Raw genomic sequence first — 10,880 nt, forward strand, 5'->3', positions numbered from 1 at the left:
TTTCTGAGGTAACACTCATTCACACGTGTTTCTGAGGTAACACTCACTCATTCACACGTCGTATTTCTGAGGTAACACTCATTCACACGTGTTTCTGAGGTAACACTCATTCACACGTCGTGTTTCTGAGGTAACACTCACTCATTCACGTGTTTCTGAGGTAACACTCACTCATTCACACGTCGTATTTCTGAGGTAACGCTCACTCATTCACACTGCGTATTTCTGAGGTAACGCTCACTCATTCACACAGCGTGTTTCTGAGGTAACACTCACTCATTCATGCGTCATGTTTCAGAAGTGCTTGTATCAGAAGTGCAGAGCGCCCCCTGAAGGTGTAATTCAACGTGTTTAAAAGCGACCACCGACCAATCCAAGATGGCTGCTTCAAACGTCCAGAAAAACGACGAAGAAACTTCATCAGACAACAAAGCCCCTCCCACCTGTGTGTGTGTGTGTGTGTGTGTGTGTGTGTGTGTGAGAGAGAGAGAGAGAGAGACTATATAAAGGACTGTCTCTCTCTCTCAGTGATGCTGCTGCTGTTTTCACGGAATAAACTTTTTCATCTGAGACGAAGAAGAAGAAACGGTGAGTTTAATTAGACTGACTGTAACTGACACACTGTTACTGACTGTTAATGTTAGTCACTGTTACTGACTCACTGTTACTGACTGTTACACACTTACTAATTGGCTGTTACTGACTGTAACTGACACACTGTTACTGACTGTTAATGTTAGTCACTGTTACTGACTCACTGTTACTGACTGTTACACACTTACTAATTGGCTGTTACTGACTGTTTCTCACTGTTACTGACTGTTACTATTACTGACTGTTACTGATTGGCTCATGTTTAACTAGTTGCTGTCTGATTTAAGCAGTTATAGTTAACTGGTTTCTGATTTAACTAGATCACATGTATTTATCTGTTAACTGACCAGTAACTGGTTGACTGAGTCTGTTCTATAATTAGTTTACTTGACTAAACCAGTTTACTATTACTTACTTATATGTATAATACATATTACTAACTAAATTACTAACTTATCTTATATTCTCTAATTTGCATACTTTACTAACTAGTTAACCAGAGTTTGAGTGGTTAGTTAACGGTTTAGACTTAACCTGCTGTTTTTCTTTGGCAAATAAACAGTTAACAATCAGGTCACTAACCTGATTGTTAACTGGTTAGTCTCTTTGCTGACTGGTTTACTAAGAGGTGACTTTAACATGCTGACTAACTGGTTTGTTTATTAGTTAACTGTTTGACAGACTGGTTTGTTATGGTCAACCTGGTTAACAGTTACAGTGGAGTGTGATCATTATATGTGACTGGTTTAGTGACAGTTTAACTAACAGGTTAGTGACCAGTGGTTTACTGACTGTTTTCTACAGTTTCAGGTTCAGAAATGTTTCTGCTGAGTCATCACACAGGTACACACAACTACTACACACTTTACTATAATACCCTCTATTCTACTACACTTTACTACACTTTACTGCACTCACACCATTAATCACCATGTTAGAATAACAATAAAGAGTATTTCTTCTCCTCTGCTCTCATTGTTTAACTTTTCCTTCTTTTCATATTTTCATTGTTCTCTCAGTGTTTGTTGTGTATTTGATCATCTTTCTCTTCTTTTCTCCTCAGGTCCTTTCATCATCATCTTCATCTTCATCTCTACAGCATTTAGCTCAGAATCCAGTGGTGAGTCCTGTGTGTGTGTGTGTAATGTTGTTATTTTTGATGTATTTATTTTAGCAAATTTTTATGTATTTATGTTGCAAACGAAATGTTAGCTTGCTGCTAATTTGCAGCAAGCTAACATTTCGTGTGCTGTCCCTTTAAAAGATAATAATAAACAGAATGTGTGTGTGTGTGTGTGTGTGTGTGTGTGTGTGTGTGTGTGTGTGTGTGTGTGTGTGTGTGTGTGTGTGTGTGTGTGTGTGTGTGTGTGTGTGTGTGTGTGTGTCAGTGGCGTACCCGGTCACCTGTGTGACCCGTGGAGTCGACCTGTCAGAGGACGTGACGGTAGTCTTGTGTCCCCCCGGCTGCAGTCAGGGTCGTATGTCAGTGTTTGGGACAGGGATCTACGCGTCTGTGTCGTCGCTGTGTGGAGCCGCTCTTCACAGGTGACCTCTGACCTCTGACCTCTGACCCTGTTGTCACACGTGCTGTCAGCTGCATGGGGTGATGTTTCTGTCGTGTCCACACAGGGGCGCTCTGGGTCCAGCCGGAGGACCAATCAGAGTCCAGAAGCTGCAGGGACGAAACAACTACCTGAGCTCGTACGCCCACGGCATCCAATCACAGCCTCTGAGCCAGTGGGGCTCCTCCTTCAGCCTCACCAGTAGGTGGAGCCACTCTCTTGATTGACATGTTGGTCAGTCAGCTGATCGTAACACGCAGAGTGATGCTACGCTACAGTTACCAAACTGTGACCAGTGTTAGCTGCTGTTAGCTGGTTTTAGCTACCTTTAGCCAGTGTCAGCCAATGTCAACTGGTGTTAGCCACTGTTAGTGACCATTAGCCAGTATTAGCCACCATCAGCAGGTGATAGCTACAATTAGCCACTGTTAGTTACCATGAGCCAGTATTAGCCAACATTAGCCAGTGATAGCTACAATTAGCCACTGTTAGTAACCATTAGCCAGTATTAGCCACCGTTAGCCAGTGATAGCTACAATTAGCCAGTGTTTATGTATAAACTATGTTTAAGACTGTGAAACAAACAGAGTGAACTCTGAGTTTGTATGAGTGGCGGCCATCTTGGAAGTGATCTGACTATGTGTGTGTGTGTGTGTGTGTGTGTGTGTGTGTGTGTGTGTGTGTGTTACAGAGTATGTTAATGTTCCATTGGAGCTGACAGAGAGCAGTAACAGCAGCACCACTCAACGACCAGGTTAGTGATCCAGACCATAATAACCTTCACACACACACACACAGTCATGTTTTAATATTACTACAGACCAAAAGTATTTGTGGGTGGAGCTTTGAACACTGAGTCAACAGAGGGGGCGGAGTTTATCCAGTGAAGGACATGTGATTTTATATCAGATCGTTAGAAAGATGCAGCGCCCCCTTGTGGCACTTGAGTATACATCTCTAGGACTGTATGATGGTGACGTGTGTGTGTGTGTGTGTGTGTTGCAGTGAAAAATCCAGTGAAAAAGCCAGTGAAGAAGCCGTCAGTGAAGAAAACTGCGGTCGGAGGAAACAAAGGTTTTTTTGCTTTTATTTTATTTAAATTAAAGTCACATGATCAGCTGCTTCTGATCAGAACATTCAACACTGTGACGTGTGTGTGTGTGTGTGTGTGTGCAGACTGTCAGATAGACGTTGCCGTGGTGATGGACAGCAGTAAAAACATTGGACAGCGAAGGTTCAACCTGCAAAAGAACTTCATCATTAAACTGGCGGCCATGTTGAAAGTCGGACCGACCGGACCACATGTGGGTGTGGTACAGGCCAGGTGAGACACACACACACACACACACACACACACACACACACTGTTACATATGACTTTTATATCCAAAACAATTCAACATTCTGCAGTTTTCTGAGTAGAAAAATGTGTGTGTGTGTGTGTCTGTGTGTGTGTGTGTGTGTGTGTGTGTGTACACAGTGACTCTCCAAAGACAGAGTTCTTCTTAACAAACTACACTCAGCCTAAAGAGCTGCTGTTTGCCATCAAAGAGCTGAGTTACCAGGGAGGAAACACTAACACAGGTAACACACACACACACACACACACACACACACAGGTAACACACACACACACACACACCGATCATGACATCATCACATGATTCACTTCTGTAAAACACATGAAAATCTTGATCTGTCCTGGGCACAAAATGGCCGCCCTCATAAAGTAAGGCCCCTGCCATTTCCTGTTTTGAAGTGTGTCTACTTCCTGTTGAAAGTCATGACTTCCTGTGGTGCAGGTAAAGCCATCAGACACGTGGCTCAGACCTTCTACCTGCAGGAGAGCGGTGGGAGGCGGGGCCATCCCCGCGTCATGGTGCTGCTGGTGGACGGGTGGCCGTCTGACGACCTGGACCAGGCGGCCATGTTGGCTCGAGAGTCCGGCATCAACGTCTTCCTGGTGTCTGTCGCCAAACCAACACCAGAGGAGCTCACCATGGTCAGAGACAAGGACTTTGCTGCTAAGGTTAGAAAAACCTCTGTGTGTCTCACCTGTCTGTCTCACCTGTCTGTCTCACCTGTGTCTGTCTCACCTGTGTCTGTCTCACCTCTCTGTCTCACCTGTGTGTGTCTCACCTGTCTGTCTCACCTGTTTGTGTCTCACCTGTGTGTGTCTCACCTGTTTGTCTCACCTGTTTGTCTCACCTGTCTGTCTCACCTGTTTGTGTCTCACGTTTGTGTCTCACCTGTCTGTCTCACCTGTGTGTGTCTCACCTGTCTGTCTCACCTGTGTGTGTCTCACCTGTCTGTCTCACCTGTGTGTGTCTCACCTGTCTGTCTCACCTGTCTGTCTCACCTGTGTGTGTCTCACCTGTCTGTCTCACCTGTCTGTCTCACCTGTGTGTGTCTCACCTGTCTGTCTCACCTGTGTGTGTCTCACCTGTCTGTCTCACCTGTGTGTGTCTCACCTGTTTGTCTCACCTGTATGTCTCACCTGTCTGTCTCACCTGTCTGTCTCACCTGTATGTCTCACCTGTCTGTCTCACCTGTGTCTGTCTCACCTGTCTGTCTCATCTTTCTCACCTGTGTCTCACCTGTGTCTCACCTGTCTCACCTGTGTCTGTCTCACCTGTCTCACCTCAGGCCGTGTGTAGAGACAACGGTTTCTTCAGCCTCGTCATCCCGAGTTGGTTCAGCAGCAACAAATACGTCAAACCTCTGACTCAGAAACTCTGCTCGTTGGACAGTCTGCTGTGCAGTAAGACACCTGAGGACACCTGAGGACACCTGTCCTCTGTCTGTCTGTCTGTTTGGAGGTCAAAGGTCAGAGGACTCACTCATGATTTCTTCTTCAGGTAAAACTTGCTACAACTCGGTCAACATCGGTTTCCTCATCGATGGATCGTCCAGCGTCGGAGACGAAAATTTTCGGCTGGTCCTCGACTTTCTGACTGAAATCGTACAAAACTTTGACGTCTCTGACATCGGAGCTCGAGTCGGTCAGTGATCGTCTGTTTGTCCTGTGGTCGATGAGTCGATGACTTAATGACTTAATGACTTAATGACTTAATGAGTTAATAACTTGTTCACAGGTGCGGTGCAGTTCACCTACGACCAGCGACTGGAGTTTGGTTTGTTTGATTTCCCGAACAAAGACGACTCGGTCAAAGCTCTGAAGGCGATTCGCTACATGAGCGGAGGAACGGCTACAGGAGAAGCTATTAGCTACGCAGCTCAGGCGCTCTTCAGGTGACAGAGAGACAAAAAACCTGTTCAACGTTACTCTTATCGTTCACTGAGCTGATCAAGGCGTGAAAAATAAGGCTTGCTATCGTGTGATCATCGTGTCAATTATGACGCGATCGGCTTGACGATTATGACGCGATAGTCGTGTGGATTATGACGCGATTGTGTCATAATCGGCGTGGCGATTATGACACAATCGTCGTGACGATTATGCCGCGATCGGCGTGACGATTATGCCGCGATCGGCGTGGCGATTATGCCGCAATCGGCGTGACGATTATGCCGAGCTCGTCGTGACGATTATGTCGCGATCGGCGTGACGATTATGCCGCGATCGGCGTGACGATTATGCCGCGATCGCCGTGACGATTATGCCGCAACGATTATGCCGCGATCGGCGTGATGTTTATGCCGCGATCGGCGTGACGATTATGCCGCAACGATTATGCCGCGATCGGCGTGATGTTTATGCCGCAATCGGCGTGACGATAATGCGGCGACGATTATGCCGCAATCGGTGTGATGTTTATTTCGCTATCATTGCGAACTTCGTGTTGATTATGTCGTGATCGCCATGTTCAGTATGTGACGTGAGCACTGGACACTAGTGAGCGTAACGGTCATTTGTTTTTCACGGTTGCCGTCATCTTGTGTGGAGTCAGGAAAACAACATTAAATTCCACGGACGCGTCCTTCAGCTCTGACTGTCCTGGCACAAAAATGATCGCGTTTCTGAGTCAGGAGGCTGGCGAGTACGTGACGTCATTGGGAGAACCTCAGCACTGATTGGCCGCTGCGTCGCTGTTGCTCGGCCCAACATGGCGACAGAAAGCTGCGATGCCTTGTTGTTGTTTTGTGTTTATTTTGTGTTTGCGCAACAGAGAATCAGGACCCGGGCGTAACTTCCTCATCGTGATCACTGACGGTCAGTCGTACGACCACATCGCCCCGCCGGCGCTGGAGGCTCAGAAACAAGGTAAACAACAACAACAACAACAACAACAACGATGATTACAGTCAGTGTTTACGTCTGATCTCACATCACTGGCCCCTCCCCTCCAGGCATCACCATGTTCTCAGTGGGCGTGGCCTGGGCTCTTCAGGACGACCTGGATTCGATGGCGTCTCAGCCGAAGGTCGACCACAGCTTCTTCACCAGAGAATTCACTGGACTGAGCGAGTTTGTTCTGCCGCTGGTCAGAGGAATCTGCAGAGACTTTAACGACAACAACTGAACACACACACACACACACACACACACACACTGTACATACTGTATAACACACACACATTTATCCACGTATGTTTGAAAACACATGTATATAAAATATGACATTATTCAGCAGCCAATCATCAAAGATTATTATAATTATTATTGTTATTATAATTATTATCATTATATTATCTCACTTTAAACTCTGTTTTCATCTCAATTAGAGTCAGGATTTAATCCCAGAGTCAGTTCTCAGATTAAGGTTTTTCCTCTTTCCCATGTCGTCCTCTTGTCCTCGTCCTCGTCCTCGTCCTCGTCCTCGTCCTCTCATCCTCGTCCTCATCCTCCTCTCCTCGTCCTCATCCTCGTCCTCTCGTCCCCTCTCTCGTCCTCATCCTTGTCCTCTCGTCCTTGTCCTCTTGTCCCCTCTCTCGATCTCTCGTCCTCATCCTCGTCCTCTCGTCTCTTCGTCCTCTCGTTCTCGTCCTCTCGTCTCCTCGTCCTCGTCCTCTCGTCTCCTCGTTCTCTCATCCTCGTCCTGTCGTCCTCTCTCTCGTCCTCGTCCTCGTCTTTCCAAAGTAACAAAGACGTCTTTAGTTTTAAAAACATAAGTTTTTCTTCTTCATTTTTTCGTCGTTGAAACAAATTTAAACTCAAAATGTCTCTTTAAGTTTAAAAACATTTATTTGTTGTTTAATCACAAACTGAACTTTTCTTTTTCTCTCCTTTTATTTGTCTCTCGATATTATTTTGTATATTTTTCATTAACAGTCGTTTTTCTCAAAAATAAAACTGAGCTTTTTCCAAAAGTTTTTTCAATAATGTTTTTATTTTATTTAAATATATGAATGTTCTCTCTGACTCTCACTTTATTATTTTTATTTTAACTGAATAAAAACGCTCGCGGGTCACGTGACTCTCTATCTCTGTCCTCGCGCCACGTCACACGTGTCGTCGCCATGGAAACCGAACATCAACACAAACTGCCGACGGTGAGTTTGACCGGAAGCGTCCGCGCTCCCGGGAGAGTTTTCTTCTTCTTCTTCTTTTCTCACAGGTAAGAGTCGTGACGTCACTGTCTTTAAATACACAGGTAAATATAGATCTGAACATGTGTGACGTCATATCAACGTCACGGTTTTACAACGGCTGCAGTACAAATACTGTGTTCCAGTAAAAGTATTGTAACAAGTACTTCGAGCTGATGATGGTAACTTTGTTAAAGATTATTATTTAAAAATACACTGTAAAAAAAACAGTAAAAACAACTTCTGTGTGAAAATATTCAAGTGACGAAGATGCCGAGGAAGATGAAGAGAGGAGGAGGAGCCGGAGGAGGAGGAGGAGGAGGAGGAGGAGGAGGAGCCAAGACGGAGGAGGAGAAACTTGTGTTCCTGCAGCAGAAAGTTCAGGCTGAGGAGGAAATGATGAAGAAGAAAGAGGAAGTGCTCACTCTGTTCCTCAAGGTAACCAGGGGGCGGGGCCAGGGGCGGGGCCAGGGGCGGGGCCTAGACACACAGTCAGGTTTAACTAACAATGATGAGTCATGTTTATTAATGACGAGTCATGTTTAATAATGACGAGTCATGTGTGATAACGAGTCGTGTTTATTAACGATGGGTCATGTTTTAAAACGCAGAGTCATGTTTTTTAATGCCGAGTCATGTTTAATAACGAGTCGTGTTTATTAACGACGAGTCATGTTTAATAACCGGAGTCATGTTTAAAAACGCTGAGTCATGTTTAATAACATGTTGTGTGTGTGTCAGGATAAGCTGGAGAAGGAGCAGAGGAACAGTGAGGTGAACCTCCTGAAGCTAAACGAAGGATGGCGCTCGATTCTTCGTCAAACTCGAGCGTCTGAACTCCGTAAAGACGTGGACGTCCTCAGGCAGACGTTTGACCGACAGCTGGACGGACGACAGGACGTCATCAAGGTCCAAACATCTCGTCACGTCCAAAGACGTCGTCCGCTCACAGCTGAGTCGCTCACACGGTCACTTCCTGTTTGTCACGCAGAGTCTGGGGCGGGACCTGCAGGAGGCGGAGCTTCAGTGGGCTCAGGTGAGGCGTCTTCACCTGCAGCACGTGGAGCGAATGAGGAAGCTGCAGGACAGACATGTGACGCAGCTGCAGCAGCAGTGGGACGACAACCTGCAACACCTGAGCGCCACCTTCAACCAGGACAGGTGAGTGGGAGGGGCCACGGCGCCCCCTGCTGGTCAACAATATCAATATGGTCTTTAAAAATAGGATTTTAGTTAGCGTCTTTATTGTCACTCCCTCAAACTGTGGTGCTCATAAAAACATAACTGAAAATAAACATATTATGCTAACTGCTAACTGCTAAGCTAAGCTAAGCCCGGTGTGGCTGTTCTGATGCAGGCAGCAGATGCTGAGTCACTGTGAGCGACAGCGAGCTCATCTGGACGACGCTGAGTTCACTCTGGAGCGACAACACAGGAAACTGATGAACGACATCATCAGAGTCTACAGTGACAGCATGGCAGCGTACGAGAGCGCTCACCACGACCAGGTACACGCCCACACGTCACATGACATTCACCACCGGCCAATCACAGGCCAGAGACACTGCTGTGATCATTGTGATAACCAATGTGATCCACCTGCTCGTAGAGAAATAAAACATTTGTCTCTGAAACAGATGGCAGCTCTGGTTCTGGAGGGAAAGTCCAGTGAGACGGAGAAGAACCACAAGAACCAGAAGGTTCTGATTCTTCTCTGTGAAGAAACTCAAGAACTGGATCAAACCATCGCAAACAAACGACGACTTCTGCAGAAAACTGAAGAGAAGAAGACGACGGTGAAGAAGGTGCAGGTGAGGCTAAAGGTCCACACAGCTACATGATGCTAACGACGAGTCGTGAGGAGGTCACAGAGGTCACAGAGGTCACAGAGGTCACAGAGGTCATGACCTTGTCTCTCAGCAGCAGCTGAAGGAAACGTCCGTGGAGACAGAGCGAGAGCAGACGGACGTCGTGGACGAGGTGAAGCGGAAAACGCGAGAGCTTCGTGATCAGCTGAGCCGCGCTCGCTCGGTGGCCAGGAAGCGACTCGTCGACCTCAGCGTGCGGAGCAACGGCGCCACCACCAGGCTGCAGACGGCGGTCGCCAAGGTAACGTCTGCGAACGCGACGCGGCGTCTTCCTGCGAAGGATTCGCGTTGACGTTTGACGTTGTTTTTCAGGGCGAGAGAGTTTTACGTGTCGGTGATATGTGTCGGAAGCTGGAGAACGCCGTCGCGCCGCCGTCCAATCACAGAGCAGACACAGAGGAGGGGGGAGGAGCTAAGGTGAGGATGATTGAGTGGTGGTTGACCTCTGACCCCTCTGACCTCTGACCTCTGCGTCTATAGGACACGTTTCCAGAGTTGCGGCGGGCGACGCGTCACGTGACCGAGGCTCTGCTGCGGCGAGACGCGGCGAGGACGGAGAGGGAGCGTCTGCGCGGGGACAACGTCCACCTGAGGGCGCTGCTGCGTCAGCACCTGGACGCCATGACGCTCACTGACCACGCCCTCCACGCCCCCCTCACAGTAAGCCCCGCCCCCACCACCACCACCATGGCCCCGCTGGACAAGGACAGACGTCTGACGGTGGTGGAGGCGGGGCTTGTCGTCATGGAGACGCTGTGACGGACGTGTGGGAAAACAAGGTGTTACAGTGACTCAGCAGATTATTCAGCATATGAAATTTTAAATTTAATTTTTCATGTAAAGAATTTGAAATCATTATGTTTTCATCTCTCTGTTGTAGCCACCCATGACCTGTAGGTGGCAGCACAGGAGCAGTTTCTGTGGAATAAGTCAAGTCTTCTGTCGTTTTTATTCATAAACTAAATATTCTTGTCTGAATTAAATCTACAGAAAACAACAATAACCATTTTTATTCATTTGAAACAGATGAATATTAATAATATGTTACGTGTTCACAGTTTTCTTTGTTGTTGTCCTTTGAAAATACTCTTATTATTATTATTATATTATTTTTATTATTATTCTTGTACATTCTGTATTTTCTTGATTAAAGTAACAAACTTCAAAGTCGCTTTGATGTTTGTGGTTTTATAAAAGAAGAAGAAGATAAGACTTGTGTCACGTGCTGATGCTGCAGCATCTCTGGACCGCTCCTCTCGCGCTGCCTTCACGTGCACTCGGATATCTGAGGTGTCGACATCCTTTTGTCAGAAAAAGGCCACGGGAATCATAACTAACATCAGGATAATATTCACGGAACACGAGA

General features: G+C 46.7%; 2 protein-coding genes across 2 annotated transcripts; both read left to right on the forward strand.

The window, feature by feature from the left end:
* Nucleotides 1-552: 552 nt before the first annotated feature.
* coch (coagulation factor C homolog, cochlin (Limulus polyphemus)) lies at nt 553-7,410 on the forward strand. The gene is made up of 15 exons (XM_083910899.1): nt 553-588; nt 1,399-1,437; nt 1,658-1,714; nt 1,983-2,139; nt 2,224-2,357; nt 2,848-2,910; nt 3,162-3,230; nt 3,333-3,480; nt 3,637-3,740; nt 3,959-4,185; nt 4,803-4,917; nt 5,015-5,158; nt 5,252-5,408; nt 6,287-6,381; nt 6,468-7,410. Exons 2-15 carry the CDS (start codon nt 1,413-1,415, stop codon nt 6,638-6,640), a joined length of 1,668 nt encoding a protein of 555 aa, XP_083767025.1. The 5' UTR covers nt 553-588; nt 1,399-1,412; the 3' UTR covers nt 6,641-7,410.
* A 506-nt stretch (nt 7,411-7,916) lies between these two features.
* drc2 (dynein regulatory complex subunit 2) lies at nt 7,917-10,273 on the forward strand (the record flags this gene model as incomplete). The annotated part of the gene is made up of 8 exons (XM_083910892.1): nt 7,917-8,084; nt 8,388-8,555; nt 8,638-8,807; nt 9,004-9,154; nt 9,284-9,457; nt 9,567-9,755; nt 9,827-9,931; nt 9,995-10,273. The coding sequence occupies 8 exons, from the start codon at nt 7,917-7,919 to the stop codon at nt 10,271-10,273; spliced, it is 1,404 nt and encodes a 467-aa protein (XP_083767018.1).
* Between the last annotated feature and the right edge of the window lie 607 nt (nt 10,274-10,880).

Source organism: Microchirus variegatus (assembly GCF_963457635.1).
Source record: "Microchirus variegatus genome assembly, contig: SUPER_7_unloc_1, whole genome shotgun sequence".
Classification (NCBI taxonomy): domain Eukaryota; kingdom Metazoa; phylum Chordata; class Actinopteri; order Pleuronectiformes; family Soleidae; genus Microchirus; species Microchirus variegatus.

Excerpts from the sequence above, each read along its gene's own strand:
- coch (XM_083910899.1), top strand. The coding sequence starts at position 1,413 with ATGTTTCTGCTGAGTCATCACACAG. Across the intron at positions 3,481-3,636 it reads GTGGGTGTGGTACAGGCCAG|TGACTCTCCAAAGACAGAGT; the intron begins GTGAGACACACA and ends GTGTGTACACAG. Across the intron at positions 5,409-6,286 it reads GCAGCTCAGGCGCTCTTCAG|AGAATCAGGACCCGGGCGTA; the intron begins GTGACAGAGAGA and ends TTTGCGCAACAG.